General features: G+C 36.7%; 2 protein-coding genes across 5 annotated transcripts; one reads left to right on the forward strand and one right to left on the reverse strand.

Annotated features, from left to right (window-relative positions):
- The first annotated feature begins 655 nt into the window (after positions 1-655).
- Positions 656-14,700, forward strand: LOC114727806 (mediator of RNA polymerase II transcription subunit 12). Of its 3 annotated transcripts, none has more exons than XM_028914557.1 (13): positions 656-896; positions 2,366-2,560; positions 4,059-4,118; positions 4,337-4,442; positions 5,184-5,252; positions 5,405-5,458; positions 5,601-5,708; positions 6,289-6,438; positions 6,557-6,889; positions 7,063-9,401; positions 10,041-12,593; positions 13,054-13,384; positions 13,715-14,700. In XM_028914557.1, exons 2-13 carry the CDS (start codon positions 2,433-2,435, stop codon positions 14,132-14,134), a joined length of 6,651 nt encoding a protein of 2,216 aa, XP_028770390.1. In that variant the 5' UTR covers positions 656-896; positions 2,366-2,432; the 3' UTR covers positions 14,135-14,700. The 3 variants fall into 3 exon arrangements, with proteins under 3 accessions (XP_028770390.1, XP_028770392.1, XP_028770391.1); XM_028914559.1 differs by having other exon boundaries at positions 4,062-4,118; XM_028914558.1 differs by having other exon boundaries at positions 2,410-2,560.
- A 2,147-nt stretch (positions 14,701-16,847) lies between these two features.
- On the reverse strand, positions 16,848-20,497 carry LOC114727770 (rop guanine nucleotide exchange factor 3-like). Of its 2 annotated transcripts, none has more exons than XM_028914503.1 (8): positions 20,210-20,497; positions 19,389-19,741; positions 19,186-19,305; positions 18,877-19,028; positions 18,712-18,786; positions 18,327-18,623; positions 17,310-17,654; positions 16,848-17,132 (listed from the first exon to the last, which is right to left on the reverse strand). In XM_028914503.1, exons 2-8 carry the CDS (start codon positions 19,705-19,707, stop codon positions 17,010-17,012), a joined length of 1,431 nt encoding a protein of 476 aa, XP_028770336.1. In that variant the 5' UTR covers positions 19,708-19,741; positions 20,210-20,497; the 3' UTR covers positions 16,848-17,009. The 2 variants fall into 2 exon arrangements, with proteins under 2 accessions (XP_028770336.1, XP_028770337.1); XM_028914504.1 differs by having other exon boundaries at positions 19,186-19,302; positions 20,210-20,496.
- Between the last annotated feature and the right edge of the window lie 123 nt (positions 20,498-20,620).

Consider the following 20,620-nt stretch of genomic DNA (forward strand, 5'->3'; position numbering starts at 1 on the left):
TGTTATAGTTGGTTTTATTTGTTTCATGTATAATTAGTGATAAAATATCTAAACTTATATTTCATTCTTCGGATATAAAAGATTCTATGTAATCAATCATTACTGATACATCTTTCATTGAAACTAATATACCTGCAATTCATATTTTCAATGGTTTAATAAACAAAATATTAAAATAGTTTCACACATATTTGGTACCTAGTTGTAGTTTTTATTTGCAAATACCAAGTAGTAGAACTTGAAAGTCTTTGACTATGCTTAATATGTCGAATAGAATTATGAAAGCGATGGCGTATTAGCAGTTTGTTTTCTTTTTTCTCTCAATAAGCCAGAACTGGGAGGGAGTGCCCGTTATGCAGTTCATAATCATTGGTTCACACCAATTTGTCTTTTTCGTATTTTTAGTTTCCGCTCTGGAGTCCATGAGTTTTGTTTTTGTCTCGATAGAAAGATACGGATACTCCCTGTCATCAACGCATGAATCCAACAACATTCTTCTTTTCCTTCTTCTTGTTCTGCTCTTCCTAACATCTCCATTTCCATTCATCAAAAAAAAAAGGGAAAAATTGATAGCCCTCGTTGACATTTTTACCCCCACTGAAATCCAATTATCCCCTGAGCTTGTTTACAACAGTATCAATATCATCAGGGCAAAAGAGGAATAAGATGAAGCAGTGAAATTTAATATTTTTATAACTACAAGATCCCTCCTTCTTCGGCCTTTATTCCATCACAGGAAGCAACAGAGGCCTCGGCGTTATCACCTGCAAACATCAAGAGTCAAAGCACTCATAGCTTGAGACCTTTCTTCTTTCTTCTTCGCATCTCTCTTACATTCTCTCTATACCACGGTGCTTCGCGGACTTTTCTCTCAAAATTCAAACTTTTCTTCTCAAGTATGCACCAATTTTCGATTTGATGTTCAATTTTTATACCCATTATTCTGTTTTTCGATGGTCCTTGCTTGTTTGCGTAATTGCCATTGAAAAAAAATCTAGCTTTCTTCACGTCAGGGGTCCCAATTTTCAGCTTCACAATCAGCTCGCGTGGCACTTTTTCAAGTTGAAAAATCAGAATTAATCGAAAAACCCTAGCTTCGGATCGTGCTTTGAACTTCATGTCTTGGCAACTGTTTAGTGTTAGATATGATTTATAGGGTTGCGCAAAATTATGTTCAGAATCTTTTATAATATAATTTTAGAATATAATTGGGTTTTAACGTTTAGTTCAGAGTTTTGGATGATTCAATTTATCTCACATATGTTGCAGCTTCTTTAAGAAGTTAGTTTAAACGGTAGCGTGCCATGAACAAGTTGGCGAGTTAAGTTTGGAGAGCAAAAAGTGCAACATGAGGGTATTTCCTTTTATGGTTTTAAGCGTATGCTTATGGATCAAAAGTAATTTCGTTATTCTATGCAATGAAGCTTTCTATTGTTTCTTAAAAATAATAAATATAGCTTAGAATTATAAATTGTCGCAGTTGTAAAAGATTAAAAAAAATGTATCAGTTTTTATTACTGGGCGAGGAGTTTGTATTTTAGTGCAAATTTTTATCAAACTTACAAAGAATTATATAATGCCCCTTGCCTCCTCTCCCCTTTTATTTTTGTTGGAACTCCTGTGTAGAAAAACAATATTAATAACTAAAGGTTTCAACTTTCTATAATTATACTTTATCTGAAAAATCCAATGTTTCATTATTTATTTATTCACAGCACTTTTGTTGCCTTGATTAAACTAGTAGGCTATTTATTTGCTTTTCAGGATATTTCTAAAATTTTCCAATTGCTTGCCTGAATGTTCGCATTTTTCCAAGATTCATGAACTTTAAATTGTGAATTTGTTCATATTTTTATTTGCTATAGCACCCAGGGTAGATTTTTCTACTGTGGGAACTTAATTCAGTTTCAAATGCAGTGTAGAGGTTTGGATTTTGATTTCTTTCATAATCCAGAAAAATGTTTTATGCAAACTAAATCTATATATTATTTTAAAATTTGTTTGCATTGGGCCTCGTGTAGTGCCTGAGTTACGCCTTTTGGATAATTGATGCCTAGCTTTCATAATGGCTCATGTCATACAAGTCTAACAGTGATACTCTGTCACCTTGGTTGCCTTGAGTGAAGTCACATGTTTGGTATATATAGTGTTTGTTCCACAAAAACTTCTGTGTGTGTGTGTCCTTCAGCAGTTTTAAGTCCATTGTTGCGTAAATTTGATGCCTGAGGATATTGGCTGGCTCTAATCCAGTTGTCAGTTATTAATCTCCTTTACTTTGCTACTGTCTTTTCTTTGATGAGGACTTGTTTAGCTTGCTTAGTTGACTTTACTTGGAAATAACTTGGCGGACGTTTCAATGATGCAGTTTAGCTATTACAGCTACTTGTATTGCTTTGATGTTGTGGGCAGTATGCTGATAATTGTTGGGGGCAATGCAAAGGTATCATACTGGCAGCTCCACTGGTGCAGTTAGCAGCAGTGCCCTAAGCAGACAATCTGTTAGGGACACTGGAAGAGCTGATTCATCTTCCTTGCTTTCTAACTATTCTGTAAGTTCAAGGTAAGGGAACTTCCTACTGGTCAATATGTGCTTAACGATCTCCTTAGCCTATAACGAACTAAAATTAATTTTTTTATATGGTTTAGTTTTCTTTTCTATTGATCTATTTATTTTCAGTGTTCTTTGGTGGTCGGAAGGGAAAGTAAAAATAGGTTTCCTATGTATTAGCCACTAACGAGTGCCCATCATCTGGAAGCTGTTGTCATTGTAAATTGTATTAGTTGTGAGAGATTAGTGAATGCAGAGTTGTAAAGCTCCTATTTCTTTTTTTTTTTTTTTTGGTGAACAAACGAATAAACCCAAAATTACATTCTGATTACACGTGTAAAGCTCCTATTTCTTCTATTACGTATCATTGACACTTGAAAAGAAGAGCCTTTTCCATGTCTACGACATGTCCAATACTTGTCTTAGACATGATGCACTCTAGATTATATATGAATAGTGAGATTTAGTAATCAGATTGAGCTTTACCCATGCTTGCTACATCTGTACTATATGGCTCAAGTTTGGAACCTATTTTTCATCGTGAACCTGCTAAATAATGCCTTCTATTCTTTGTGAGATTATTGTCCTTAAGAGTTTAGAACGATGGAAGAAGGTAAATACTGATCCTTCTGGCGTAACTGAAAAAAATGGTCAAGTACCTTTAATGATGTGAAGTTTTAAAATTTAATGTCTCCCATTATACTGCATTTCATATTCAGATTGGGATCAATTCATCATGAAGCCTTGAACACTTGGCTTCCAATAGAGTATAATACGTTACCATGAAGTAACTTTGTCATAGTTTCTCATCACGGGGGACGCCAATCCCATGGCTTAGTTCATAACTGAAAGATCTCTTCCTTTCGTCTGTTACTGGATTACACCAACATGAAGTATCTTTTGAACTTCCATATTTGGTGAAATATATAATTTCGTATCTCAAAAATCAAAATTAGAGAGAAGTGTCAGTAGTTCTGCTAAGTCATGTTATATCTTTTTCCATCCTTTTCTGTGTTTTGGAACATGACTTGCCTTTTTCTTTTTTTAAACCACTGTTTTATTTCTGCGCTTCATGAAGAACTTTGAATTCATGCTTTTACACCATAAGCTTATGGTTTCTAGGTAGTGTAAACCATTGAAGGGTAGGTCTGTTATGCTGGTGGAGCTGGGGTCTTTTGAGTAATTGGATTGGTGGCATGGATCTTTCGTCTTTGTCTGTTTAGTCCAGAACTGCCTACCTAACATGGTCTCACAAGGACTTTAGATGTAAAACTAGATTGGAGCAATTGGAGGTTACAAATTTCTATATTTTAATCCAACCAAATTTGGCCCCAAAAAAAAATAAAAATCCAACCAAATTGTGTATAAGAGCTGGATTTCAAAACGAACATACCCTGTCTTTGAAGCATCACTTTTAACTTTTTGTAATTTGCTAATTTAATTTATGCTAAATCAGTAATTTTTTTCTTTCCTGCCCATCCCTCTTGATAAAATGGTTTTGTATTTACAGACGACAACCTCAGCTAAACCCATACAAGTTGAAGTGTGATAAAGAGCCTCTAAACACCAGGTATGTCCAATTAATACTGGCACGTGCTTTCAAATAAGAGTTGTTTTTAGTCCTGAATAATGATAATCTTAGGCCCCTTTTGGAGTTAAATTTGCATGCGTGTTGTTTTAGTCACTCGAAGGCAATAAGTCGCAAGGTTTAAAACTTGGTAGTTATTAAATTGGTATCATCTTTTTTAGCTGCATTTTAAAATATTAAATGACTATTTTAAATCTCAGACTTGGGTCACCAGACTTTTTTCCCCAAGCACCAAATTGCCCCGAGGAGACTCTGACAAGAGGCTATGTGCAATCTGGATATAGGGAAACGGTTGAGGGCCTTGAGGTAGATCTCTTTGTTTTGTATTGGTTATAGAAACAAGATCAGATAATGCGAAGTGCTGATTTAACTTTGTATCGTTTTTTTTTCCCTGTACATATCAATTTATTGATTTTGTCACCAAGGGTTGAGATTTGAGGGAGATTCTCTTAAGCTGTGCCATTCATTGGAACATTTTGTTGGCTGAATTTATTTGATGCGTGCTAAAACCATGTCATGACTTTTTAATTTTATTTTCTTAAGTAACTAGCATCAATCCCATGTACTTGCACAGAGATTGTATAGAGTACACGGAGATTGCACAAAAATTGTATTGGTGATACAAACATTGTAGAGGTTGCAAAAAATTTTCTTTTAAACAGCACGAAGTCCAAAAAACTAAGCTGTGAAGTGAAACAAATCAAGAGTGACATCAATAAATAATTGAAAATATTGTTTATAATTTTACTTTTATGCAATATATTGTTTTTTTTTTTTTTGTAGCTTTTATAATTTTACTTTTATGCACTATACTGGTTTTTTGTAGCTTTTTTTCCTTGAATTTTCTTTTAACCAATATCTTTCTTTTTCCTCAAGAGCCTAGTTAGATTCTGACGTAGCACTTAATCTCATCATGATGATGATCGTCTCCTCCTTTGACAAATTGTTGAATATCAGTTGTTAGTTTCTTTTAGATCAGATAATTGTGCTCTTCTCTGGTATCTACAGTTTACAGTTTTCTGATTTTACACTTTATGTGTCTGCCAGGAAGCTAGAGAAGTTTCATTGAATCAGGTTTCAAATTTCAACAAGGCAGTTATTATAAATTGTAAAGAGGTGGCTTCCTTATCCTTTTAGAATTTGTTGGTCCATTCTATTTGTTGTTGTTTCTTATAAGCATGGCATGCGATCACTGCACATCCTCTGCGTTTTATGTGCACTCTCCAAAGCTGTTAGAATGTTGTTGAACACCGTTGTCTTCTTTCCAGGCTGTTAAGAAACGTCTAAGGGCCATTAATGAATCTCGTGTTCAGAAGCGGAAGGTGATATTTTCTTTTTGAGTCTGTTATTTTTTGTGAAATGCTTGTTTCCTTTTGCTTCGTTGAATCGACTGGGCTCTGGCTTTAACCCATCTGAGATTGTCGTGAAGGTTTTGATCTGCATTACAGTTCTTGCTATTGACAGGCTGGTCAGGTCTATGGGGTGGCTCTTTCAGGAACCCAACTCAACAGGCCTGGCATCTTCCCTGAACAAAGGCCAGCTGGTGAAGACTTCCGTGAAAAATGGATTGAGGTATTCTCAGTGGCCGTCCTGTTCCTATGGCTTTCATCTTTGTCTAACTTTCCTTTATAGCAATTGTGCCCCATTGGTGTTTATTTGCTTGAAGTTCGGTGAGAAAAGTTTTGAAAGAAATGGATTGAAGTATGCTATTGAAAGTCCTGCTGACGTGGCTTCATTTGTTGTTTCACTTCCCTTTGTAACAGTTATACCTCATTGGTATTGCATTGTTATAAGTTCTTGATGATGTATATGAGCCGAGGGCAAGAGTTAGTTGTATTTCTGGATAGATGGTTCTAGACTCTAGTCTTGATCCAAGTTGGGGGATTATAAAACTATTGGGTCCAGAATAAGTTATGAGGATTAGTTCTGTACAGGCTATGCAGTGCATGTATTCCACAGTTAACCATTCATGAATTCAGACATTCCATACAACAAATTTATCAGCTTATTGTTGTCTTGGTTGATTTGCCTGTTCGATCCTTGAGGAAATTCTTTAATGATACTCTGTCCTTTTTCTAAACAAATTGTTGTCTTGTGATAGTGCTTTTGGAGCTACTGGCACTACTTATACTCACAAAAAGTTTTGTTGCAGGGCTTGTCTCAGCAGCACAAGCGTCTACGCTCTTTGTCTGATCATGTTCCTCATGGATTTAGAAAGAAACTGCTTTTAGAAGTTCTTATCAAGAATAATGTGCCATTGTTAAGGGCAACTTGGTTTATCAAAGTTACTTATCTGAATCAGGTAGAGATGCATGACCATCACCATTTAAAAAATATATATATAAATAAATGTCATAAGTTACCTTATCATTTTTTATACAAAATCATATAGGAAGGTGGATTATGGTTGAATTTTGTAGGTTCGGTCTGGTTCTGCTAGTATTTCTTCAGGGATTGCTGCTCGTTCTGAGAATTGGACCAAAGATGTTGTTGATTACTTGCAATCTCTTCTGGATGAATTTATCTCCAAAGATGCTTCTGATCCTGCCCATTCTAGTCGTGATTGTTCACCACAAATGCACCATGCAGGATCATTGCAGCACAGAAGTGACCGTGGCTCATCAGTCTCTGATAATGGGGAGCCATCTGTGTATTTTAAATGGTGGTATGCCGTGCGGCTTTTGCAATGGCATCATGCTGAAGGGCTGCTTCTTCCCTCTCTTGTTATTGATTGGGTTCTGAATCAACTACAGGTAATGATGTTACCTCTTAGTTATTCTGAACACTTTCTTTTCCACACTACTGATTTTTTGTGATTACAAAAAGAAAAGTGAGCTTCCTTTTTTTTTTTTTAAAATTTAATTTTTAATCTTTTTCTTAATTTCATGTCTCCAATTCTTAATGTTTCCATTCTTGTTACTTTCAGGAAAAAGCATCCACAGAGATTTTGCAGCTGCTATTGCCTATCATATATGGCTTTTTAGAAACTGTTGTTCTGTCTCAAACATATGTACGTAATCTTGCTGGAATGGCTCTTCGAATCATCTGTGATCCTGCTCCAGGAGGATCAGATCTTGTAGATAATTCTCGGAGGGCATATACAACTTGTACTCTGATTGAGATGCTCCAGTTTTTGATATTTGCTGCACCAGATACATTTGTTGCTTTGGATTGCTTTCCTTTACCATCTTCGGTTGTTTCACATCCAGTAAATGATGGAAGTTTTACGCTGAAAGCATCTGAAGTTGAAGGGAAGATAAAAAGTAGTTCAGAAGATGTTACCTGTCTATTTAAGAGTAAAGGATTTGATTCACGATATCAATCATTGGCATTTGATCACATAATTTCATGCATTCAAAAGCATGCACATGATCTTGCAAAGGCTACAAGCTCAGTCTATCCAGGTCATTGTCTGGCTAAAGCTGTACAATCTTTGGACAAATCTCTTGGGGTGGGTGATGTATGTGGAACTTATAAACTCCTTTTTGATGATCGATGTGATGGAACTGTGCATGAAGGTTGGGCTGCAAAAATTAGCCCTTGCTTGAGATTATCGTTGAAGTGGGTGGGCACCATAAATTCTTCATTTATGCATTCAGTGTTTGTCCTTTGTGAGTGGGCAACATGTGATTTCAGGGATTTTCGAACTGCTCCTCCATGTAATATAAAACTCACAGGCAGGAAAGATCTTTCTCAAGTGCATATAGCAGTTAGACTTCTAAAGATGAAGTTGAAGGATATGTATGTTTCACGAAGACAAAAGAATAGAAGCATTAACAGAATTATGAAACTGGCAAAATCTCCAAATCTGCGGACTCCTCGAAAGTTAATGTGTAATATATTAAAAGTAAAACTGAACTCAAAACATAGTGACTCAAGTTCTAATTCTTCACTTATATTTGAAAGCCCAGGGCCTTTGCATGATATTATAGTTTGTTGGATTGATCAGCATTCAGTACATAAAGGGGAAGGTCTCAAACGCCTAAATCTATTCATAGTGGAACTCATACGAGCAGGGATTTTTAACCCCTTCGCATATGTGCGGCAGCTAATTGTTAGTGGGATCATGGATATGAATGTAAATTTGGTTAACCTGGAGAGATGTAAAAGACACTACCGAATTTTGAAGCAGCTTCCTGGTGACTTCTTGCATAATGCTTTGGAAGAATCAGGGATTGTTGAAGGAATGCTGCTAGAGGAAGCCTTGCAAATTTACTTGAATGAACGTCGGCTTATACTCCGTGGTTCGTTTAGTGAACAATGTGATGCTGCTGCTGCTATTCCATCTTCATTTAAGCAAAAGCACAATCCATCTTCCGCAAAGGATGCAGCTTCTACATTCAGAGATGTTGAAGAATTGAAAGCAGCCATCACAGCACTATTACAACTGCCTAGCACTTTATCAGATTTGGGTGATGCAGGGTTGGATGAATCTCAGGGAAGTGTTCGAAGTATTTTGTCTCCTTACAGCAAGATTGATCCTGTGGAAGGTACACTTGGTTGTGAAGAATGTAGAAGGGCAAAGAGACAAAAAATAAGTGAGGAACGAAACTCATCTGTTCAGGGTCATTCAATAGTTTTATCTGATGAAAAAGATGCTTGGTGGATTAAGAAGGGGATGAAATCTTTGGAGTCTCTCAAAGTTGATGAACCAGTGAAGTCAACCAAGCAACCTACCAAGAGCCGGCATAAGAGTGTTCATAAAACCAATAGTCTTGCTCAGCTGGCAGCTGCCAGAATTGAGGGTAGCCAGGGGGCATCAACAAGCCATGTATGTGATAATAAGGTAAGTTGCCCTCACCATAAAACTGCAATGGATGGGGATATGCCAATGTCGGTGGATGGAATCCAAGCAATTCCCTACGAGGATATTGTCTCAATTGGAAGAGATCTTAAACGGCTTCGCTTTGTTGAGAAACGGGCAATAGCAATTTGGCTGGTGAATGAAGTCAGGCTGCTAGTTCAGGCAATTGAAAAGAATACTGGTCAAATTGGCCAGTTTGGCCGGCCTTTTGCTGTTGCTGATGATAGAAGCACAATACGATGGAAACTTGGGGAGGATGAACTTTCTACAATACTTTATCTGATGGATATCTCTGATGATTTAGTGTCAGCAGTCAAGTTCCTTCTATGGTTGCTGCCGAAGGTTCCCAGTAGCCCCAGCTTTACAATTCATAATGGGAGGAATGTTCCAGTGATGCCAAGGAATGTAGATGGCCAAGTTTGTGATGTGGGAGAGGCTTTTTTGTTATCATCACTGAGAAGGTTTGCACTCAATTCAATTTAATTAAATGGTTTTGTTCGTGAATGGTGCCAAATCTTTTTTACTTTTTCCTTCTGTTGTCAGTTCATGTAGGTTTTGTTTCTTTCTCAATAACTTGTTTCCTGATTTTGTTTTTTAAATTATTGTCAGCTTTCTTTGCCTAATGCTATATACTATTTATTCTTTGATCATTTTTTCCTTGTAAAAGAAGCTTGCAAGCTGTTCTCTCATTGTGTTTCTTTTCCTTCTCGACTTTGCCACCTAAACTATAGACTGGTGTTGTGCCGTAAAATTCTACATAACATTTCACAGCTACTGAGACTTGTACAAACACAAGCCTTTTTCTATCCATTCAAAACACGAATGATTATTTTAATGTATAAAAGGAAGATCTGATATTTGAAAGAATTAGTAGGCTGTTTCTTTTTGGATTGCTGAACCTCTGGTGAGGTGTCTACGACTTCATATGAGCTTCCATGCTTATTTCACTTCATGGAATTAAGCTTTATCTTTTCATTGAGACTTCGTGAGTATTCTTTGTCTCTTTATATATATTGTCGTTTATTGACTGTTCTTTATTTGATATCTGGGATTTGAAGTAATTTTTTGAATCTTATCCTCTAACATTGCATTTGGTGCAGGTATGAGAACATTCTTGCTGCTGCCGATCTTGTTCCCAAAGCTCTGTCAGCTGCGATGCATCGTACCACAGCCATTATGGCATCCAATGGAAGGATTTCAGGTTCAGCGGTGCTAGCCTTTTCTTGTTATCTATTGAAGAAATATAGCAATGTGGCTAGTGTCATTGACTGGGAGAAGACTTTTAAGGCTACAAGCGATAGAAGACTTTCTTCTGAGCTTGATTTTGGAAGGTCAATGGATGGAGAGTCAGGGTTTCCCCTGGGAGTTCCTAAGGGAGTTGAGGATCTTGATGACTTTTTCCGTCAAAAGATAACTGGGGGCCGTTCATCCAGAATAGGATTGGGCATGAGAGACATAGTGCAACGTAATGTAGAGGAGGCATTGAATTATCTTGTTGGAAAGGAAAGAAAGCCCGTTGATGGGGCACCAAAAGGTCCTGCTATGGAAAAATGGGATAATGGATATAAAATTGCTCAACAAATAGTTACTGGTTTAATTGACTGCATACGGCAGACTGGTGGTGCTGCTCAAGAAGGGGATCCCTCTTTGGTCTCTTCTGCTGTTTCTGTCATTGTTGGTAGTGTAGGGCGAACTATAGCAAGAATACCTGATTTTTCAGTTGGAAATAGTCATTCAAGCACACTGGCTACAGGTTCACTGAACTATGCTAGATGCATTCTGCGAATGCATATAACATGTCTGTGCCTACTTAAGGAAGCTCTAGGAGAACGCCAAAGCCGTGTATTTGAGGTTGCTCTTGCAACAGAAGCTTCTACTGTTCTTGCTGGAGTTTTTGCTCCTAGCAAAGCATCCCGTGCTCAGTTTCAAATGTCTCCAGAAGGCCATGATGCTGGTATCAGTATTTCAAATGATAGTGTAAACAACTCAAGTAAAGTTGTATTCGGGAGAGCAACAAAAATTGTGGCTGCTGTCTCTGCACTTGTTGTTGGTGCTGTTATATATGGTGTTTCCAGCCTGCAAAGAATGGTAACAGTCCTCCTGTTGAAGGAGGGTTTGGATGTAGCACAATTTGTAAGAAGCACAAGATCTAATTCAAATGGAAATGCACGATCAGTTGGTGGTTACAAGGCAGATAGTTCAATTGAAGTTTATGTCCATTGGTTTAGATTGTTTGTTGGGAACTGCAGAACCATCAATGATGGATTAGTGGTGGAACTTTTAGGTGAACCATCTATTATAGCACTTTCAAGGATGCAGCACATGCTTCCTCTTAGATTAGTCTTTCCACCTGCCTATTCCATGTTTGCTCTTGTTCTGTGGTGGCCATTCATTATGAATTCTCATTCTGTAGCCCGTGAAGACATGAATCAACTTCATCAGTCTCTATATGTTGCCATAAATGATGTAATAAAACATTTACCTTTTCGAGATGTATGCTTGAGAGATAGTCAAAGTCTCTATGATTTTATGGCTGCAGATGCAAGTGATGCTGAATTTGCAAAGTTGCTAGAGTTGAATGGTTCGGATATGCATTTCACTTCCAAGGCATTTGTTCCTCTCCGTGCAAGGCTTTTTCTGAATGCGATGATTGATTGTAAAATGCCACAATCTATGCTTCCTCAGGATGATGGAAGCGAGATTTCTGGATATGGTGAATCCAAGCTTCGGGACAAGATAGTGCATGTTTTAGATAACCTGCAACCTGCTAAATTTCACTGGCAATGGGTTGAACTTAGGCTGCTTTTAAATGAACAAGCTCTTGTTGAGAAACTGGAAGCAACTGATATGTCCTTAGCTGATGCTATACGTTTGTCCTTCCCTAATCCAGAGAAGTCTGCTTCTGCTTCTGAGAACAAGAACAATTTTATTGCAATAATTCTCACTAGGTTACTGGTAAGGCCTGATGCTGCATCCCTTTTTTCAGAGTTGATTCATCTTTTTGGGACGTCGCTAGAGGATTCGATGTTGCTGCAGGCCAAATGGTTCCTGGCTGGCCATGGTGTTCTTTTTGGTCGGAAGACCATTAAGCAATGGTTAAATAATATTGCGGAGAGTAAAGGCCTTTCTGTTAAGGCCCAATATTGGGAGCCCTGGGGTTGGTGTAATCCTTGTACTGAACTGGGGGCCAACAGGGAGAAGTTTGATACTGCATCTTTTGAAGAAGGAGAAGTTGTTGAAGGGGGGATGGAGCTGAAAAGGTGCTTGAAAAGTTTTCCTCAAGTGATTGACCAACTGCATGTGACTGAGAGGGCTCTTGTTGAGTTAATTATTCCTTGTATAGATCAAAGCTCTGATGAAACTCGCAATTCATTTGCAAGTGATTTGATTAAACAATTGAATAGTATTGAGCAACAAATTTCTGCAATTACTCGTGGGCTAAGCAAGCAATCTGGAAATACTCCTCCTAAAATTGAAGGTCAGACTAATAAAGTTAATAGCCGCAAAGCTACAAGAGGGGGCAGCCCTGGATTAGCTAGGAGACAAACAGCCGCAACAGATTCTTCTCCACCTTCTCCTGCAGCTTTACAAGCTTCTTTGTCATTACGTTTGCACTTCATCATGAGATTTCTTCCTATTCTTTGCACAGATGGGTAATATATTATCAAAATTTTAATCTTTATTTGCTTTCTTAAAAAAAAATTTAAAAAAAAAATGATGTATTAATCATGATTGTCTTGAACCATGTGTCAATTGTTACTTATTTTTGAAGTTGTGCTTGTACATTTACTTCATTTTTTGCCCTTTAATTTGCATACCCTTTGAATTTCCTTGAAATGCATCCACAATGGAGATAAATGCATCATAGGTTGTTTTTCTTGGCAGGATAAGGCTTTTGTTGTTGTTGTTGTTTTTTTATAACTAATGTATACCTGGTGTATTAAGAAATGTGGTGTTGTGACTGCTGCCACTAGTGATGATAGGTTGTGCTTTGTTGTATCAAAGGGATTTCCTTTGTTTTTTAAGCAAGCCACATCAGAATTTCTAGTTTTTTTGGAACAACTTTTGCATACTATGATACAGTTTATCTGAATTGCATGTTGAATTTTGCAGGAAGCCATCTCTGCGGAATATGAGACATGCACTTGCCTCTGTAATTCTTCGTCTCCTTGGTAGCCGGGTTGTGTATGAGGATGCAGTTATATCTGTCAATGCCCTGCGTGGTTCTCAGTTGAAGAGGGAGGTGGAATCACCTTCCAAAGCTTCTGCTGGTCCTGTAGAGATTTCTGTTGAGGGCCTCTTTGATCGCATGTTGTTTGTTTTGCATGGATTATTGAGTAGCTGTCTTCCAAGCTGGCTTAGGTCGCCAGTTTTTTCAAAGTCGACCAGTGACACTACCTGGGATATTTCTGGATTTGATCAAGAGTTGCTGGAGACTCTGCAGGTCTAATCACTCAGCCTATGAATCTGTGGCTTTTCATCTTTATTTACTATATAACCTTTGAGTTGGCAATACTAAAACTACACTTTTGATATCGCCTTGGGATGGAGTTAACAAGATGACATTATATAATTTTCTTGCCAATTTGGATATTTTATATTCACAAAAGTGAACGTTTATGGTGCATTTGGAAAAATATAGAGGGGAAGAATTGGTAAGTATAAAAATGGGATATAAAATTCATATATAGACAGTCTTCTGTCATTCTTTCTATAAATATTGGAAGTACAATTTGGTCTTCTTGCGTATATAATAATCTGTTGTGTGATACAGAATGACTTGGACCATATGCAACTGCCAGGTGCTGTAAGGTGGCGTATCCAGGCTGCAATGCCAGCACTTGTTCCCTCTATGCGCTGTTCCTTGTCCTGCCAGCCGCCATCCGTTCCAGTTTCTGCACTTTTTCCCCTCCAACACCGCACAGCAAAGCCTGTGTCTAACTCCACTAGTTCAAACACAAGAAACCCAGTTTCATTAAGAACTGCTGCTACCACGTCTGGGAAGTCAAAACAACAGGACAATGATTTGGAAGTTGACCCTTGGACGCTTCTAGAAGATGGAGCTGCGAGTAGTACGGCTACTGCAGGAAGTGGTGACCATGTTAATCTTCAAGCCGCAAGCTGGCTTAGAGGGGCTATTAGGGTGAGACGGACAGACCTTACGTACATTGGTGCTGGGGATGATGAGACTTGATTCTAACATACTCTTGCTTCCAAATAAGTGCTGGTGTATTATTTGATCCGTGCATGAGCACTGGCATGAAGATGCTGGTCCATGCATGCCCTTCTCCATTGTTATTTTATGTTGAGCCGTAGATGAAGTGGTGGTGGTGTCGGCATGGCTTGCCCCATCTCCATTGGCTCCAGCCTGGTTGACTACCAACTAACCCATAGACCACCCTGATCCGGACTGCGCATTGCCCGGCATGGTCGGAGGTTTGTATATATAGGCATGAGATGCATATTTTTTCCCCTATCTAACTTTTATAGAGCATAGGAGGGGTGTTTCAGCTCCATTTGCTCCTAGGAGCCTGCTTAAGCCATTTCTAGCTGCTTCAGGCTTATTTTCATCTGTGGTCCTGTTTGGATCATGGAATACAAATGTGAATGAAAATAAAGGTTTTGACTTCAAAAGGAAGAATTGTTTTATGTATAACCAAAACTATGCATGGATAAAAAAAGTAAAGACGAACGTGTTTTTGTTTACATCAAAATGTGGGAATGTAATATTAACATGCTTCATTTTTTCACAAAAACAAACTGTTTTGTTAATTTTTAAAGAAGGCCGTAGATCACTGAACTATGCGCTTGCCTTTACTGCCTACCCTTGCCTTTCTGCCTTGACCTCCAGCACCTGCGCTTCTGTCCATGAGATGGCTGAATTATAATTTAATATTGCTTAAACCATTAATTCTAAATTTTAAGAAGTCAAACGTAATTCTGGAAAAAAAAACTATTCATGTAGTTCGAAACTTCGAAGAATGATAATGTTATAGTGTCGTTAATTTCAATTTATATATTTTGTTTTCTTGAAAGAATTTAAATTACAAAGTAGAATAAGATTATAATAAAAATTGAAATAACTAAATAATTTTAAATTTACTATTTTGTAAGTGGTACAAACGACAGTTGGCTATTTAGTAACTGTTGTTTCCCAAAAATTGTCAAAGGATTACAAGTTAGAGTTGGTGAATTATAGAGCTCCAAATCAAACTTCTCATACTATTTTAGAATTTTAAAATATTATGAAATAACAATATTTTCTTTATTTCTGGTGATTACTTTCATATAGTTATCGATTATTTTAGTTTTACTATTGACTACTTTTGTTTTCAAAGTTGTAAATGTAATGACTACTTTTGTATAACTATTAGCCGCACAAAAGTAGTAAATAAATAAAAAGTAGTTACTAGATCTCCAACAACATTTAGTGTATTTTTTGAATTTTTAAACAAAAATAGTCAATAACAAAATTAGAGTAGTCAATAGTTAAATAAGAATAATTACTAAATTTATAAAAATAAAAATAGTCAATCGCAGTACTAAATAAACATGAATAGTCATCAAAATTCAAAAAATAAATATAGTCAATAACTAAAAAAAATAATCAATACATAAAACAAATAGTAGTCGTCGAAACTCCAGTGACTGGTAATTGGAATTTCAATGACATGTTGCTAAAGTTCTAAGAGTCAAAAACCAGCTAAAGGTGATGAGGTGGTAATATTTAAAAAGAAAAAAAGAAAAAAAATAGTGAAGGATATTTGTGTAATTTTACAAGATTTGGAAATTTCAAATAATATAAGGGGTCTGAATTGAAATTTTAAAATTCACCTATGCTGATTTATCATTTATTAATTTTTAGGGTTTTTTATTATCCTTTTCCCTCTTTTTTACTCCCATTGCTGTCCCTGGCGTCATTCATTAACTTTTAGAAGTGAGAGAAGTATATTCTTTTTATTGGCCTGAAGATAAAAGCATGCTCTTAATCCTTATAGTATTCGACCATCACACTCATAGAAATTAACCCACATGACATATAATTTGTTTTCATTTTAGATGTTAGCTTTCTACTTCGATTTTTTTGGAATATGATAATAGACAAAGATAAATTGATACTATCTCTAGTTCAAAATGTAAGCTAAACTTTATTAGAGGGGCTTGGTTTTTTTTATAAAATAACATTCAATTTTGTCTAAGTAGTTAGTACGTTTTTTCCAATTTTACCTCATATATTCTCTTTCTTCTTTAATTCATTTATTGTATTTTTTACTTATTTTTTTCATTAATAAAAGTGTATTTTGAAAAAAAAATATCTTGCATATTTATTGTTTTAAACTGATTTTAACTAATTTTTTGATAAACGTAAATGGATAAACTTTTAACTTATATTTTGAATCGGAGAGAGTATTAAATTGTGATATGGTAGTTTGATTTTATCCTTATTACAGCAAGAAAAAATGTTCTGCAATATTACCTCTGGTCATAATTATAAAATCTCATTTATAGTCTATAAACAAAGTTTTATAATTAGATTCAAAAGTAATATTAATAATATAAAACGAAATTAACTACAGTGCAGCTTTTGGTTAAATAAGTACGGCCTCTTAAAAGCCAAATGCTAGTAGATATTTCGATTCGTTTTAATCAATAATCAGCACTAAGTTGAAGATAAGGCACACCACGGACACTTTTAGGCGATCGTGGTTAAATTGGAAGTGTCTATGTTTACATTAAAGTCACACTGGTATTACAATCTAAGTTTCTTCCTTTCTCCACACGCACACAATAAATCAAAATGCTTTTATTCAGTACTAACAAGAGAGTGAAGAATCTTCAAATCATAAAATCACTTGTACCGCTTAATCTTTTGTGATTTGTTTTTCTATTTTAAAAGGAAGCTGCTATAAAGATGCTTAAATCATCATATCGAATATGAAAGCAGTCATATGTATTACAATTAACAACTAAGCCGTATATATTTTGCATGGGAAAGCATCTCATACAAATATCAATTTACGAATCTATGATGCAATGCTGAAAACAGCTTATAACCCCATTTGGGATCTCTATACATCTTGATTCCTCACTGATTTATCAGCATAAAGAACATCCTCAATCCAAGCAACAATGTTGAATGCTAGGCCTTCCAATACTCTAGCGTAGCTCTCTAGTATTGCTTTCCCTACGTCCTGCACAAGAAAGTTTCATTGTTCTCCAGTCAATTAGTTTGCAAATTGCAGTTCTTCAGTTCTTCTTGTTTGTCGTTGTCATTTTCTGGGGGGTTCTTGTCCATATCAGAAGCATTGATATGACTATAAATATATTTTTTCAGTGTTGAATATAAATTTATAGGTCCTAAAACTTACCCGGTTGTATTGAATCTTGCATGTGTCCAAGGAAGTCTGTGAAAGCTCAGGATATCTTTGCTTCAAGCAATAAAGTAGAGTCTCGGCTCTCTCAGCTAATATATAGTTTTTGTCACTCCGTTCTGTCTCAGACATGAGGTCCTTTACCTTGCTCCATGATGACTTTGAATGGCTCAGACAAGCTTTACGTCTCCATGTGTACATTGATGCTTCGACTCGATCTGCTAGCTGAAGTGCTTCATGTTCAGAACTTATTTTGAGACAGTCAAGAAGGTGATCAGCTGAGAATTTGTCTGCAGTATGCAGATAGCGATAAATTGAATCTCCAATACTAGCTCTTCCACTCTGGATAGATTTATTTTGAAACAGCAGCGAAGTCAGATAAATATAGCCATTTTCAGACATATATGTGAATGCTATTTGATACATTCTATGAAACTGTAATTTCACTAAACAGTTTGAGCACTTGAGTTCAACTGTCGCTTAATATGGTGGGTATGGAACCTTTTGGTTAAAGTTGTTCTTGATACCGAATATTCTTACCCTTCTCTTAACTTTTTTTGTTCTTTTTTTTTTTGGGGTTACGTTAAAAGAATTTGAACTCTTGACTTCAACCAACACCCAACCTCAACCCCGCCCTTAAGTTAGTCTTAGGTGGCTTTCTCCTACTCCAACTTTATTCTAGGGCTTTTATATCAATCTTGGGAGACAAGCACAGACAAAAAGATGGTGTCGTTAGGTTTAGATGTTACAGCAGCCTCAGTATAAATTTACACCAAACTGTTCTGCTATTCTCTTGAAGTCTCAGTTCTCATTGTAGGCTTACATAAAATCTTATTGCAATTCAAAGTGTAAATCCAAACCAAATTATGATACAATATTGCATTTTTCAGAGTCTAGCCTTATCAGTTCTCAGTAGAATCAAGGCTAATAATATTACACAAACTCATTCTGCTAGGATTTAAAATTAAAATTTCCAGAAACATAGGCTGTCTTTAATCAACAATGAGGACTAACCTTGGGAAGACTGGCCATATATGATTCTGGGATATCCATCTCTGCGAGGATGCTACTATTTATAGCCATGGCTGCTTTGTGAATCTGATTAGCACAATCCCGTTTTGCTTTCAAGTGCTTCCTCGAATTGTCAGAGAGGCCACTGTGGGGAACACAAGGAACCGGTAACCACCACTTCTCATCATTTCTTTGAACAATCTTTCGAAATGAGCCTACACGTGAATGCATAGAATTTCCCGATATGCTCCCTTGCTCCGCATACCAAAATTCAGTATCCTGGAAACTATCCAGTATTTCCTGTAAAATGATCAATACCCACAAGTCATGAGGTTTTTCAGAGGAAATAGAATTGTCAAGTACAAGACGCAACAGATGGTTGACTAACTATAAGCATCATGTCAAGCTTCTGCAGTGCCGGAAGGTTGATGTAAATATCCGACCTTGGTCTACTTGTCATCATCTGGGTGACATCACAGGATCCAATCAGATATAAACAGATATTCCAAACAAAGACCATCAAACTATAGTCATGGTTTTAGCAAAATTTCACCTCTATTATGGTGCCATCTAAATACTGTGCAGTTGGGGCAAATTCGACTATGTAATCACAGACTGATAGAAGACATTTCATTTCCCTACTCCACATAGCCTTCTTCTCAGGCTTCAGAGGCTCCAACTTCAAATTTTGTCCAAAAACAGTAGCTGCAGACATTAGAATTCAGAATCAACTACCATATCAATGGAGTTGATTGTCTTTTGAGAACCAAATCAAGGGAGTACACAAAGTTTGCTCTCAAATCCAAAATATAATGCATGAAATTTCAACAGGATCATGCAATAATTACTATGAAAGAATTACCATAAAGGTTGGTAATGGCATTTGAGATTGTGACAGCAGTGCAGACACCTTTCCCACCGCCAGACATATCCTCCCCAAGAAGAAGCTTAGCGAATTTTTCCTTCATCATTTCAAGTTCTGCTAATTTTCCATAAACATTAAGATTATTACTAGCCTTAAAGACAAAAATTTACAAATAACCGCACAACCTCTACAAAACCAACCTGATTCTAAGGGATCCAGGTCTTCAAGTTTATTATCCAATGAATGCCTGCCCGGTTTTATCCCTAGCCTTGTAAGAACTGCTTGATTGGTAACGGGTTTCGCAGTGAGACACCAGGAAGGTGAGGGCTCACCAGCAGAGCTATTGTCATCAACAGGCTCTGAGAAATTAGAGGCCTGAGAGTTAGACCGGCAGTAGGCGAAAGAATCACTACTAAATGTGGAATACCCAGTGGCTGATTGATCATTCTGATCCACAGAGGAAGCTGAAGGCTGATAACCAACATCACAATTTTCGTCAAAATTTGACGAATTGTCCATCTGAGCTCAAGATTCTGTGGTCAAATTCCTCAACCTGCACGCAATCATGATAATTGTGTCTCACATTAGGTTTTGGACTTTTAGGGTTCCCAATTCAAGAACTTCATGATCACCTACAGACACACAAATTTAATGGGACGCTAACATATATGCACAATTTATAATGAAGCTAAACTGCATAAATCCAAAACGAAATAAAAGGGGAAATGAGATCAAAAGAAAAAGCTGAAAGCTTCAACATTTTCCTGTCTTCTGAAAGCACAAAAGCAGAAAAGCTAACCAAAGAATGTTCTTGCTGGTGAGACCAAAAGTACCAGAATGAGAAGTCACGGCTAAAGCTCTCAACATATATAAATAAGAGAAAGTACTACTCTTTCATTGCTTTCCGACAGCAAAACAAACTGAAATTTTGAAAACTCGAAAAGAACAACAACGGTTAGAAAAGATAAAAAATAAAAGCAACGGTCGCCAACAGATTTTTCTCTGTAGCTTTCAAAGTTACCTTTTTTTTGAATAGAAATAGAAGCGAGAAGCTAAAACGGAAGAAGCATTTGAAACAGTAACCCCTCTGGCCAGAAGCGCTGTGGGGCTTAATAGCCTTCTCTGATGAGGCTTCACATGCCAAAAAAGGAAACTGCTCTTGGAAGAATATCAAAAAGAGGGAAATTATTGTGCTGAAGAAGAAGGAAGCAAAGAGAATTTCCCCAGCAATGGCGAGATTCCTCCACGGGTGAGGAAAGAGGTGGGAGATGAGAACAAGACGTGCAAGCGGTGTTTTTATTACAGTTGGACTGGGTAATGAACCTCAGGTTCCAGTCCTCTGTCTCGTCTGTTTATTATATGGATGGTCGTTAATGATGCATGTTATTGGGTTATTTAGTAGTAGTATTTTTTTATTAATTAAAAAAAATTA

The sequence above is a fragment of the Neltuma alba genome, unplaced genomic scaffold (assembly GCF_004799145.2).
Source record: "Neltuma alba isolate B1F8T4 unplaced genomic scaffold, ASM479914v2 tig00012508_pilon, whole genome shotgun sequence".
Taxonomy (NCBI): domain Eukaryota; kingdom Viridiplantae; phylum Streptophyta; class Magnoliopsida; order Fabales; family Fabaceae; genus Neltuma; species Neltuma alba.

Excerpts from the sequence above, each read along its gene's own strand:
- LOC114727806 (XM_028914557.1), top strand. The coding sequence starts at position 2,433 with ATGCAAAGGTATCATACTGGCAGCTCCACTGGTGCAGTTAGCAGCAGT. Across the intron at positions 2,561-4,058 it reads AACTATTCTGTAAGTTCAAG|ACGACAACCTCAGCTAAACC; the intron begins GTAAGGGAACTT and ends TTGTATTTACAG. Across the intron at positions 5,709-6,288 it reads TCCGTGAAAAATGGATTGAG|GGCTTGTCTCAGCAGCACAA; the intron begins GTATTCTCAGTG and ends GTTTTGTTGCAG.
- LOC114727770 (XM_028914503.1), bottom strand. The coding sequence starts at position 19,707 with ATGGACAATTCGTCAAATTTTGACGAAAATTGTGATGTTGGTTATCAG. Across the intron at positions 19,029-19,185 it reads TGCCATTACCAACCTTTATG|CTACTGTTTTTGGACAAAAT; the intron begins GTAATTCTTTCA and ends TAATGTCTGCAG. Across the intron at positions 17,655-18,326 it reads ATATGGCCAGTCTTCCCAAG|AGTGGAAGAGCTAGTATTGG; the intron begins GTTAGTCCTCAT and ends AAATCTATCCAG.